The sequence below is a fragment of the Orycteropus afer genome, unplaced genomic scaffold, assembly GCF_000298275.1.
Source record: "Orycteropus afer afer isolate SDZICR_OR568_19922 unplaced genomic scaffold, OryAfe1.0 scaffold00045, whole genome shotgun sequence".
Classification (NCBI taxonomy): domain Eukaryota; kingdom Metazoa; phylum Chordata; class Mammalia; order Tubulidentata; family Orycteropodidae; genus Orycteropus; species Orycteropus afer.
In genome coordinates, this window is record NW_006921632.1 from 2,188,438 (window position 1) to 2,202,288 (window position 13,851).

Genomic DNA, 13,851 nt, shown 5'->3' on the forward strand with positions numbered 1-13,851 from the left:
TTGCCCAACCTTCCTTCCGAGGAGTGGCTGGTGGGTTTGAACCGCCAGCCGTCTGGTTAGCAGGCAAGTGTCTTAGCCACTATGCTACCAGAGCTCCCAAATGGAGTAAGGACCTAAATGTGCAAACTAAAACCATAAAATTCTTAGAAAAACAAGCAGGGGCAACACTGTCAGGCCTAGCTTTCAACAATGGATCATCTAATATACTAACAAAAGTACAAATAGCAGAAATAAATAAATGGAACCTCATAAAAATTAAAAACTTTTTTTCATCAAAAGACTACCAAAAAAAGTGAAAAGACAGGCTATCGACTGGAAGAATATGTTTGGAAACGTGTCTGATAACAATTTAATAACCAAAATAAATACAAATAAAACTTCAACAACTTAATAACAAAGCGACCCCTCCTTGGGTTTCTGAGGCAGTATCACTATGGAAGCAGATTGCCCAACCTTCCTTCTGAGGAGTGGCTGGTGGATTTGAACTGCCAGCCTTCTGGTTAGCAGTCAAATGCCTTAGGTACTACGCTACCAGAGCTCCCATCCATTGCTGCTGGGAATACAAAATGGTACAGCTATTGTGGAAAACAGTCTGGCAGTTCCTCAAAAAATTAAAGTAGAACTCCCATTTGACTCAGCAAACTCCACTTATAGGTATATACCCAAAAGACTTGGCAGCAGAGACTCAAAGAGAGTTGCACACCAGTGTTCACTGCAACAATATTCACAACAGCCAAAAGGTAGAAACAACCTAAATGCTCATCAACACATGAGTGGATAAACAAAATATGGTATATACATACAATGGAATATTATGCTACAATATGGATAGGGCTTGAAGACATTATGCTTAGTGAAATAATGACCAAATAATGTATGGCCTCACTTTAATAAAAAGATGAGAAAAAGCAAATGTACAGAGATCAAAGTTTATTAGTGATTATCAGGGGTGGGATGGAAGGGTTAACAGTAAGTAATGGGAAAACTGCATTGATTAAGGACAGGGTTGCACAGCTGATTACTGTAATTGCTGTCAATTAGTTGTACACTTGCAAAAAGTTTAATTGCCAGAAGTTGTGTGATACAGTTACAATAATGAAAAGGAAAAAAAAAAAAGCGGCAGCAGCAGCTGCTGAGACTGCTTATATACAACCAAACACCTCATGCTATATGGTTCCTTAGTTTGGAGGTTTAGGGTCATGGCTTCATGAGACATCCTAGTTAACTGGCCTAATACTGTGTTTAGTGCTTCTGTTCTAACTCCTAGTTCAATGCATAGTGCCTAGGGTCTTAAAAGCCTGCAAGTGGCATCAAAAGGATAAAAACTGGTCTCTATTCACCTATAACAACAGAGGAAGGAGAGTCAGGAAGACAGGGAGGGTATGCAATGTGTGACCAATTTCCTCCATGAACAACTGACTCCTTTGTCATAAGACCAGAAGAACTGGATGGTAGCCTGACTACCATTACTGATCATTTAAATCAAAGATTCTATAGAAAAATCCTTATCAAAAGGGGGAATATGCAAAACAGAATTTCAAATTTTCATGGAATCCACACTCTGGAGCTACTGAGGCTGGATGAACCCCTGAAAGTATGGCCCTGAGATAATCTTTAAAACTTACAAAAAATATTCCCTGAAGTATTCTTAAAACTGAATAGTTCAGCCTGACTAGTAAAAAAATGTCTGCCTTGAATATTACACTCTTTTAAGAACTAACTATATGGGATCAGCAAGCACTGGTAGCATAGAAATTAAAGCGCTTGGCTACTCATCAAAACACTGGCAATTCAAACCTATCAGCTACTCTGCAGGAGGAAGACATAGCAGTTTGCTTTTAGAAAGATTTACAGCCTTGGAAGGCCTACTAGGCAGTTCTATGCTGTCCTATAGGGTCGCTATAAGTTGGAATCAATTCAATGACAGTGGATTTTTTTTTTTTTTTTTTTTAATTAGGATTTGGGTGAAGATTTACAGAGTAAATTCACTTTTCATACAGCAGTTCACATATACTTTGTCTCATGTCATTGACCAAAATTTACAATGCAGCAGCTCCCCTCCCACTTCCTCCCCATAGTTACCTCCTCCCAGTGTCCATCCCTTCATACTCTTCGAGAGGCCCATTGTCTGCCAACCCTGTACATGATCTTGGATACACTCTCCATTTAGACATACATAATTGTTTAGCTTGTTCACCCATCTATCCGTCCCTATACCCATGTTTGCTTTCATTGACAACTCAGTATTGTATTTACAAAGGGGTTCATATTTGTTGTTTGTACTGCCCATGTAACTCTCTCTGTCTTTCTCATCCTCAATGCTGCCATATTGGTCACTCACATTTGGCACATTGCCCTTCTCTTCACCCAAATCAATATTTATCTCTATCTATCTAACAGCATTCCCTCCCCTTCCCTCCCACCCCTGGTAACCAACAAAGAAAATGTCCTCCAATATATAAACATTTCCTTAACTTTTGACAGTGGATTTTTGTTGTTGTTGTTTATAAGGGATCAAAGTGACAGTAGCAACTGAAAGGTAAGATAGGAACCTTAGAGGGGATGAGTTTATGTTAATGGAGGAACAACTCAGAAAAGGAAGGTGAGAATGGTTGTACAACTAACAGAATGTTATCAATGTCACTAAATTGTACATTTTTTGTAGAAATGGCTGAATTTGGTGTATGTTTTACTGTGTATATCCTCAACAACAGTAACAAAAAATACTTCTCTTAATGTACTTCTATAATTACAGGAGCTCTGTTGGTGTAGTGGTTAAAGTATTTGGCTGCTAACCAAAAGGATTGTAATTTGAACCCACCAGTGAGCTGCTCTGGGAGAGACAAATGAGGCAGTCTGCTTGAGTAAACATTTACAGCTTTGGAAATCCTATGGGGCAGTTCTATGGCGTCCTATAGGGCTGCTATGAGTCGGAACTGACTTGATGGCAGTAGGTTTGATTTTGTTTCTGTTTTATTAAGTTAGAAGATTTCCACAAGACTGGTTTAAACTAAAGTAAAAATAGGAGACAAAGGAACGAAAATTGTATTTTTCTAGGCCTTTGATACTTGCAAAAACATGAGTCTTTTACAGAAGTAACAAAAACTGAAAAAGTAAAAGACCAAATAGTTTTAAATTTATTGGTCACTTTCTCATCTAGGACTCCCCTACATTTTTTAACTGAATGCAACTTTTTAAAAATCTGTTAATAAACTCACCTGTTCTACCCAGCATCTGGATATCTGGTGTGACAGACTCAGGATCCTCCATTTCTCTGGCATCTACTGAAAGTGTCTCCAAACCTTCACTGAGTGAGTCCACAGATTCAGTATCATTGATGGCACCGTTGACATGGTAACCATTAATACCACCTTTGTCTGAGGAAGGTGCAGACTGTTCCTCTTGAATGGAAGCCAATTTACTGGAATCTGAGATATTGTTACTTGCTTCTGCTGCAGGTTTTGGTTTGCTTTTCTTCTTTTTGTTCTAAGGGTTATTAAAGATTTGAAAAGAAAGAAAGAAAGAAAGACCTCCAACAACCCAGCAAGGTAAACTTTAGCTACCCAAAACGACCAACATTACTGATTTCTTAATAAATATAAAAAATGCCTGCCTGGCAAAAATGACCATGTTGTTGTTGTTGTTGTTATGTGCCATCGAGTTGTCTCCAACTCATAGCGACCCTTCTTTGGGTTTCCGGGGCAGTATCACTACAGAAATAGATTGCCCAACCTTCCTTCCGGAGAGTGGCTGGTGGGTTTGAACTACCAACCTTCTGATTAGCAGTCAAGTGCCTTAGGTACTATCCCACCAGAGCTCCCAAAAATGACCATAAGCAAAATCAAAAGACAAATGACAGAATGTTAAAAAAATGTGCAACTTATTTTGAAAGAATTAAATATATACAGAGCTCTAATAAAAAACAAACAAAACAAACCCAACAGAAAAATGGTATAGAATATAAGCATATGGAATGAAGTAAAACCTCAGTGTAATAAGAGACATATAAATTAAAACAGTACTGCAATATTAGTATTTAGCAAAGGTCAAAAAGTTTGATAGCATTGTGGGGTCAAAGATGTTAGGAAACAGGCATTTTATATATTGCTGGTGGGAGTGTAAACTAGTATTCTCCATGGCAATTTAATAATGCTTATCAAAATTACAAATGCATCTACTCTTTGATTAATAATTCTACTTCCGGGAATTTATCCTACAGTGATACTAACATAGTGCAAAATGATGTATGTACAAGGTTATTCCCTGCAATACTGTTAATAACAGCAAAGGATTGAAAATAACAGAAATGATGATCACTAGGGTTAAATAAGTTATAGTACATTCAAACATTAGGATGACTATGAATCTATAAAACACAAAAAGAAAGTTCTTTATATACTAACACGATAAATTACATGAAAAAAAAAAAGAGCAAAGAGGAAAGTATATATTCATATTTGCTTACATATGCATATCATATCCTAGAAGATATGTAAGAAATTTTAATACTGTCTGCCGCTGGAGTAGGGAACCAAATGGCTGGGGAATAGAGATGGGCAAAAGACATTTTGCTATATTTAACTTTTGTATTTTTTGGGGGGGGGGGTATTTTTTGAATTTTGAACCATCCAAATATATTACATATACTAACAATATGGAGCTCTGGTAGCATAGTGGCTAAGGCACTTGACTGCTAACCAGAAGGCTGGCGGTTCAAACCCACCAGCCACTCCTCGGAAGGAAGGTTGGGCAATCCTACTTCCGTAGTGATACTGCCTCGGAAACCCAAGGAGGGGTCGCTATGAGTCAGGGCTGACTCAATGGCAAACAACAACAACAACAACAGTAATATTTAAATAAACAAACCCACAGGTCTATTGGCAATAATTGATTTTATCACTAAGGCTAGACTGACATATCAGTTTTTCTTCAGGCCCTTCTGTGGCCCTCTCTAGCATGAGCACTACTACTCTCCTGGAACTCTAAATATAATCACACAGCTCTCATTTTTCTTTCTCTTAAATACTTTCTCCCAGGTGAAATAGCTAAGATTTCATATCACTTTCCCATGTATGGGACAACTATCCCAGTAACTGCTCATAGTCACATCTTAATGAACTAATTCTGACAGTTAACTGGGCTGGATTTGGGCATTTAGGGTTGTGAAATGGAATCTCACTTTCCTTCTCCAAATTTAAGAAATTTGTGCCTCTCCAACACATACTTTTCCAACTTTATGCGTATTTTAGATCCCTAGTAATTCATATCCTGGGCCAATAAATTAAGGAACTGGTGCTCTACAGAGCACATACAGCTATCTGTGTTAGGGTAAAAGCACCAGGAAGAAGTTAAGCAAATATTCAAAGTTATGCATACAAGAGCTTCAGGGGAATCTGTAGAGGTATTAAGTCTTCATTGGAAAAAATCCTCAAGGGTCACTGGGGCCAACCCTGGTTTGATCAAGACCTGACAGAACCCCTACTGAAGTAATTAGAGTTATCAAGAAAGCATTCCAGCACTCCAGCACTGATAATATAGGAAAAGACCACATTAAACAGATGTACACAGTAACATATTTTATAGAGAAACTTGATTAAAATCCATACTTATAGCATTTCCTAAAGGGGCTAGCTTTAGAGTATAGAGCTGCGGAAAGCATTCTGAAATTAGCTAGTATCCTTTGGGGAAAGAATTCTGGTTTTAAGTGGCTAAAAAGGGAACGAGAACTAATATTTTACATATTATACTTGTATTTGTTAGTATTATTTTCTTGTTTTAGAGCTAAGCAAATTAAGGTACATCATGGTTAAACAATACTCCAGCTTGCAAAGCCAGTAAATAAAGGAACAGGGTATAAAAACAGTTCTGACTGACTTTAAGACCAAGTGCCTTCTACATCTCTAAACTGGCGTATCAGACCACTCTGCAAAGCACAGGAGTTCTGGTGGCATAGTACCTAAGGCATTTGACTACTAACCAGAAGGCTGGTGGTTCAAACCCACCAGCCACTCCTCGGAAGGAAGATGGGGCAATCTACTTCCATAGTGACTCGAAAACCCAGGGAGGGGTTGCTATGAGTTGGATCTAACTCAACGGCAGTGAGTTTGGTTTGTTTTTTTGCTGCAAAGTACCTAATGCTTATATATAAACAGCAAAGCTCCCCATTAGGCATTAAGTCAAAGCTCGTTAATATCAGGAACTATAATACAAAGAATAAAGAAGAGAACAGCTGTCTGAACAAGAAGTCTGAAGTTTTTAAAAGATCTACATATGGATGACACTGAAAACCAATGAATTAGACAATCTTCTCTAGAGGAGCTCTCCTTACCCTGACGTGTACTCTTGTTTCACTCCTGCCTAGTATAATATACCCTTAGCATCTGAACCATGGCAAAGTCATCCTGTATCCTGCCTTAAACCACATGGAAAAGACTACGTGGCACTCTATCTTAGATACAGTTGCGTTTCAGTATCACAGAAGGAAACATTTTTAACAGTAACCTGAAGATGTGTAAGTAAATCATTTATTTAAACTATTTTGGCAGAGCCTGATTTTTTTTTACAATGCAAATATCAACATCATGCTTTTCAATTTAATTCATTTTTACCTTTTTCTTGCCTGTTACTGTCCATTCTTTGAGTACTTCACTGGCACTACCTGTAAGAGAAACAAGTTTTTTCTCTTAACCAGACATAGACAAGCAGGAATTTTGTAACTGTTGAAGGATTTCTAAAGCTCCTAACAGGTAAAGTTAAGGTTCAAGTCTCTCAGCTAATGTAAGGAGATAATTACATCACAATTACCTTTTGGAATACCTTCCAATTTCAATCTCCCTTCTCCATATAATTTCCACAGCAAGTTCTTCCAAAAAGAGACTAATGTTGCCAGGTATTTTGAAGAATCTTTTATTTACATTTTTTGGACCAAATAAAAGTTGACTGACTTCATCCAAGTATGCCATCCCTTCTCCTCCACAAGGTTGCACACTACACCTTGGCTATGATGCTTTGTAAAGAGTTGCACATCTTACCTTACACTGCCTGAGAGTCAAATGATAACATTATAAAGAAAGCAGATGAAGATGACAGAAAATCTTACAGTGTTTGGACCTGTTTATCCATGTGTAGAAAGAATTACCCTTACCCAAAGAGAGGTCTGGCATTTGCCCTCACTTCTGGGAGGTGATCTATAGGAAGAGTACCTTTGTTTACCTATGGGCCTTAGCCACTGGACAATGTAACAATGTGATGTATGATGGGCTTTGCACCATGCAGTATCCACTATACCTCTGGAGACTGAAAAAATCAGCCAGTCGGACAGTTAACCACAGAGCCCCTACAAAACTCTGGATACCAAGCCTCAGGTGCACTTTCCTGACTGGCAATGCTCTGGGTGTATTGTCACACATCAATACCAGGCAAGTAATGTGTTCATGACTCTACAGGGAAAGGATAATGAAAACTGCATCTGGGATTTTTCCTAGACTCTGCCCTATGTGCCCTAGGTTCCTTTGGCTGACTTTAATCTATATTCTTTCACTGTAATAAAATGTAACCATGAATAAAACAGCTTTCTGTGAGTGGGTTTAGCCAATTCTTGCACCTGAGGGTGGTCTTAGGTACTCCTGAACTTGCAACTGGTGTCAGAATGAGGATGGCCCTGTGTGGACTGCACTCCTTCAAACTCTGCAATTCTATACTGGCAAATTCAGAAAATTAGGAACAAGGAGTCCTAATTTGATGTCACTGTTCAATGATGCAATGGCCTCAGGTCAAGTTTTCCTCAAACAAGTTTATGTGGAAAGAAGTTCATAAAACATTTCTCAATTCTATAAACCCAAAGGTTTGACTGGGCCCACCAGTGTAATATGTCAGATAAGGAAATTTAAACCCACACACTTGAGACACTTGCCAGAGTCAAACTAAATAATATTAGATCCTAGAAAAGAAGACAGAGTCCACGTATTTGTCACTGGCTGCTGGGCCAATGAATCACTGCTTTCTTAGTAAGAGTCTCTTAAACTCTTAATCAATCCAATTCCAATCAAGTTCCTGATACCACCAGTGGCCACAGGATTTCTTCTTAAATGCTATTAGAGAACATTCAGAGTGAAAACATGGAATTTTTCTCTAGTCTCTTATTTTAGATACTACATAGCTTATGAATGAATTGCTTCTAGGGCTGAAAAAGGTATCTTACATAAGAAAAATATCATGTCATGGTATGTTATCATGGGATCTGCTATATCATCTGAGAAGCACTGGATTGCTGAGTCAATGTTATAAAAGTCTGAAACAATTTCTATTTGAACAAATACAAATTAATATAAAAAATTATTGAGCTAAGATTACCTTCCATGAATGCCTGCACTGTTTTGTCCACACAATTATCAAAGTGCTGCAAGACCAGGATGATCTCATTGTTGCTCTTATTAGGAACTATTGCACGCACTGCATTTATCTGGAAAAGATGATAGGGTCATTTACTTCTAGCATCACTAGGTCACTTGGCAGCTGAGGTCTACTACAGAGAGTAACAGAAAGAATGACATTTCATTCTTAACAGTATGCATCACTCTTACTGTCAGTAAGAGTACACACAATCATCTCACTAGGTATAATTAACAGAAGAGTGACAAAGGCACATGAAAAATTCATTTTAAACTAAAAAAAAGTCAAACATTTCTAAAAATAGAAGGTATATATTAGATTTGATTTCAAGAAAGGGTGGTTTTGTCAACCACTCAGAGGGGGATCTGTGTAGGAGATTCTGGACAGAGTGGGAGAACAATGTGGGACAAAACTCAAAATTATTTAAAAAAATAAAATAAAAAGGGACCAGGTCTGCAGATATGATAGAGCCTGATGGAACCACTGAGACTACGGCCCCTAGCTGCCCTTCAGGTATGGAAATGAACCTACTCCCATGGCTTCCAGCCAAACAAAAGATAGGCATATGAGCTCAACATTTACATTAGGTAGATACACTCCTTGGAGAGATCAATCACGGGAGAATAGAAGGGCCTTGTATGTACAGGGAGACAGTGTGGAGGTCAGGAGTAAATGAGAGGAAAGGACACGGAAGAGGTAACTATGGGGAGGAAGTGGGAGAGGAGCTGTTGTATTGTAGGAAATTGCTGTCAATGTCGTAAGACAAAGTATATGTGAGCTGCTGTATGGAAAGTGAATGTGCTCTGTAAACTTTCACCCAAATCACAATAAAAATTAATAAATAAATAAAAGGTGGTTTAATTTAGGTATCAGGTATTAATTTAACATCAGCATTTCCTCATTTGTAGTACACTATAGCGAAAGAAGGTGAAAGGTTAATGAACCACCACCAACAATCTATATTTTTGCATAGCAGTTTTCAAAGGCTTTTTATTGTATAGCATTCAATTGTATAATAATCTCTATAAAGGTAATTTATATATAATTTTGAATTATTATAAATTATTATAAACTAATTATATGCAAAACCTAAACATAACAAACACTATGCAACACCTATTAAAAAAAAACAGATGTAACTGAAGCCCCCAGGAGCCCTTCATAAATCTCATTTCCCTCCTTCCCACTTCAGAGATCTCCACTTTGAATTTTATGTTATCATTTCCATACATGTTTTTGTATTTATATCATATATGTTTATTTCTAAGTAATACATAGTATTGTTTTGCATTACATAAATAGCATATTATACATGTTTATTTTCAATGTACTTTTTTTCACATAACATTGTCTTTATGATTTTTTTCCATGCTGATAGACACAATTCTTACTCTTTTATTTAAACTGCTACATAGTTCTTTCATTGAATTAATATACTCAATTTATTCATTCTTCTGTTGATAGACAGATTGTTTCCAATTTTGGGCTACTATGAACAATGCTGGATGATATGGATGGATGGATTAGAAAACCAAAAGGGAAGCACACACACAGCATTTCTCATGGTGAAAGAATGGAAGAAAAAATTTAAGCCTCAAGTTGCAATATTAAAGGATTCTATTGGCAAAATTACAAATATCTTTTTTTAACAACATAAATGGCAGCTATACATGTGGACCTCGCAAGACAGATACACAGGAATCAGATTCACTACATTTGCAGAAAGAGGCAACAGAGAGGCTCAGTATCTTCACTTAAAACGAGGCTGAGAGCTGAGTGTGGAACAGACCATCAATTGCTCATATGCAAGTTCAAGTTGAAGCTGAAGAAAATTCAAACAAGTCCACAGGAGACAAAATACGACCTTGATTATATTCCACCTGAATTTAGAGACTATCAGAAGAACAGATTTGATGCATTGAACACCCATGACCAAAGACCAGACGAGTTGTGGGATGACATCAAAAACATCATACTTGAAGAAAGCAAAAGGTCATTTAAGAGACAAGAAAGGAAGAAAAGACCAAAATGGATGTGAGAAGAGACTCTGAAACTTGCTTCTGAATGTAGAGCAACTAAAGAGACTGGAGGAAATGAACAGAAGATTTCAAAGGACAGCTTGAGAAGACAAGGGGACACTGCATGGTTTAAAATCAGGCAGGGTGTGCATCAGGGTTGTATCCTTTCACCATACTTATTCAATTTTTATGCTGAGCAAATAATCCGAGAAGCTGGACTAGATAAAGAACAACGTGGCATCAAGTTTGGAGCAAGATTCAATAACAACTTGTGATATATATGTAGATGACACAACCTTGCTTGCTGAAAGTGAGAATGACTTGAAGTACTTACTGATGAAGATCTAAGACTACAGTTTTCAGTATAGATAACACCTCAACATAAAGAAAACAAAAAACTTCATGACTGGACCAATAAGCAACATCATGATAAATGTAGAAAAGATTGAAATTGTCAGGGTTTTCATTTTACTTGAATCCACAATCAACACTCATGAAAGCAGCAGTCAAGAAATCAGATACCATATAGCACTAGGCAAATATGCTGCCAAAGACTTCATTAAAACATTAAGGAGCAGAGATGTTGCTTTGAACAATCAAGTATACCAAACCCAAGCCATGGTATTTCAATTGCCTCATATACATGGAAAGCTGGACAATGAAGAGTTGATGATTTTGAATTGTGGTGTTGGTGAAGAATACTGAAAATACCACGGACTACAAGAAGAACGAACAAATCTGTCCTGGAAAAACTGCAGCCAAATGCTCTTTATAAGAAAGAATGGCCAGACTTCATCTCACCTACTTTGGTCATGTCATCAGAGGGGACCATTCCCTGCAGGAGGATATCATGCTTGGTAAACTCGAGGGTCAGTGACAAAGGTAAAGATCCCTTAATGAGATGGACTGGCACAGAGGCAACAACAATGGGCTCAAGCATAGCAAAGATTGTGAGGATGGCACATGACTGGGCAGTATTTCATCCTGTTGTACACAGGGTTGCTATGAGTTGGAGCTGACCTGACAGCACCTAACAGCAACACCCACTGCTGTTAGGAATGAAAAATGGTAAGTCATTGTGGAAAACAGTATGATTATACCTCAATAAACTAAAAATAGAAATACCATACAGTCTAGCAATTCCACAACAAGGTATATACCCAAGACTTGAAAGGAGAGACTCAAAAAGAGAGCTGTATACCAACGTTCATTGCAGCACTATTCACAATAGCCAAAAGGTGGGAACAATGTAAATGCCCATCAGCAGGTGAATGGATAAACAATATGTGGTACATACAGACAGTGGAATACTACTCAACCAGCAGAAGAAATGCAGTTTTGATACATGCTACAGTATGAATGGAGTTTGAAGACATTATGCTGAGTGAAATAAGCCAATCACAAAAGGACAAATATTGTGTGATCTCACAAAAAAAGACAAGAAAAGGCAAATGTATAGTGACCGAAGTTTACTACTAGTTACTAGGGGTGGTAAGGAGCTCTGGTAGTATAGTGCCTAAGGCATTTGACTGCTAACCAGAAGGTTGGCGGTTCAAACCTACCAACTACTTCTTGGAAGGAAGATTGGGCAATCTACTTCCATAGAGATACTGCCTCAGAAACCCAAGGAGGGGTCGCTATGAGTTGGAATCTACTCAATGGCCGTGAGTTTTCTTTTGTTTTTGTGAGGGGTGGCAAGAAAAGGGCAGTTAATGGTGATGGAAAAATCTTATTAAGGAGAGGGTTGCACAGCCAATTGCTGTCATTAAGTTATACAGGTATATAAAGTTGAATAAGCAAAAGTTGCCAATTTTATAATTTACAGGAATATTTTATGTACAACAATAACAAAAATAAGAGTAGCCCTGGTGGTGCAGCAGTTACTGTCTGGCTGCGAACCAAAAGGTTGGCAGTTCAAATCCACCAGCTGCTCTACTGGAAAAAGGTGTGGCAATCTGCTTCTGTAAAGATTCCAAGCCAAAACCAAACACACTGCCATCGAGTCAGATCTGACTCATAGTGACCCTACTATCACTATGAAAGTAGATTGCCCAATCTTCCTTCCAAGGAGTGGATGGTGGGTTTGAACCACTAGCCTTCTGGTTATCAGTCTAGTGCCTTAGGGACTAGGCCACCAGAGCTCCTTGCCCCTCCCCCTGGAAACTCTATGGGGCAGTTCTACTCTGTCCTATAGGGTCACTATGAGTCAAAATTGATCCGAGAGTAGTAGGTTTATTTTATTTTTGCTGGGGTTGTGTGATAGTTGGAGCTGTGTGTCAACTTGGCTGGACCCAGTTCTGTGTGGTTGTTCCCATGATGGGATCGGATGAATGTGTTCTGAGTGGCCAATCTGCCCAAGGGGAGTTTCTCTAGGGGTGGGGCCTGCTTCCAGGATATGCAGGGACATCCTGGGAAGACGGACTTTCTTCTGTGGATCGGGGATTCTGTGGTGCTGCCTGCAACTGTTCATGAGTAAGCAGTCCACTGTTCAGCCTGGAGATCTTGGATTCATCGTTGGTTGGAGTCAACAGCCGGTGTACTGCCTGCCAGCCTTGAGCTTCTCGGCCCCCTGCGGGGAAAAGCCTCCAGCCTGACATTTGCTTCAAGGACTCTAGACTTGCCAGCTTCTATACGTTTGTGAGCCATTTTCCTAACATAAATTTCTCTCTCTTTTTATATATGTATATAACCTTTGCTGGTATTTGTTTCTCTAGAGAATCCAGTCTAATACAGGCTGTTTATGTACAACCACACACCTCACAGGATTTAGTTCCTTGGTTTCATGGTACATCCCAGTTAACTGGCCTAATAATGTGTTTAGTGCTTTTGTTTTAACTACTAGATCACTGTGTAGTGAATTGGGTCTTAAAAGCCTGCCAGTGGTCATCCAAAGTCCAATAACTGGTCTCTATCCACCTGGACCAACAGAGAAAGGAGGAGAGTCAGGAATAGGAGGAGGATGTGAAATGTGTGGTTAATTACCTCCATGAACAACTGCCTCTTTTACTTTAGACCAGAAGAACTAGATGGTGCCCAGCTACCATTACTGAACATTTTGATCAAAGAGTCCACAGCAGAATAATGATCAAAAGGGGGAAAATACAAAATACTCACAGGATCCATACTCTCTGAAGCCATGGGGCTGGATGAATCCCTGAAAATACTACCCCAAGATAACTGTTAAATTGTAAACCAAACATATCCCCTGAAGCCATCTTAAAACTGAACAACAGTTTAGCATAACTAGTAAAAAATGTCTGCCTTAAGCATTATACTCTTTTAAGAACTATCTACTAGGAATCAAACTAACAATAACAACTCAAAAGATTAAGACAGGAACCTTATAGAGTTCCAGCAAGATGGCGGACTAGGCAGAAAGACTGCACAGACCCTCTTCAACAAAGAAAAGGGAAACCAATTAACACAGACACAGAAGATAATC

The 13,851-nt window shown here is 38.5% G+C and overlaps 1 protein-coding gene across 1 annotated transcript in view; it reads right to left on the bottom strand.

Moving 5' to 3' along the window:
* SPATS2 (spermatogenesis associated serine rich 2) overlaps nt 1-13,851 on the bottom strand; it is a 66,990-nt gene that overhangs the window by 35,157 nt on the left and 17,982 nt on the right. The window contains exons 4-6 of the mRNA XM_042780553.1: nt 8,353-8,461; nt 6,609-6,658; nt 3,219-3,486 (exon numbers count right to left, since the gene is read on the bottom strand). Coding sequence (XP_042636487.1) covers nt 3,219-3,486; nt 6,609-6,658; nt 8,353-8,461 — 427 coding nt within the window. The remainder of the gene's footprint in view (nt 1-3,218; nt 3,487-6,608; nt 6,659-8,352; nt 8,462-13,851) is intronic.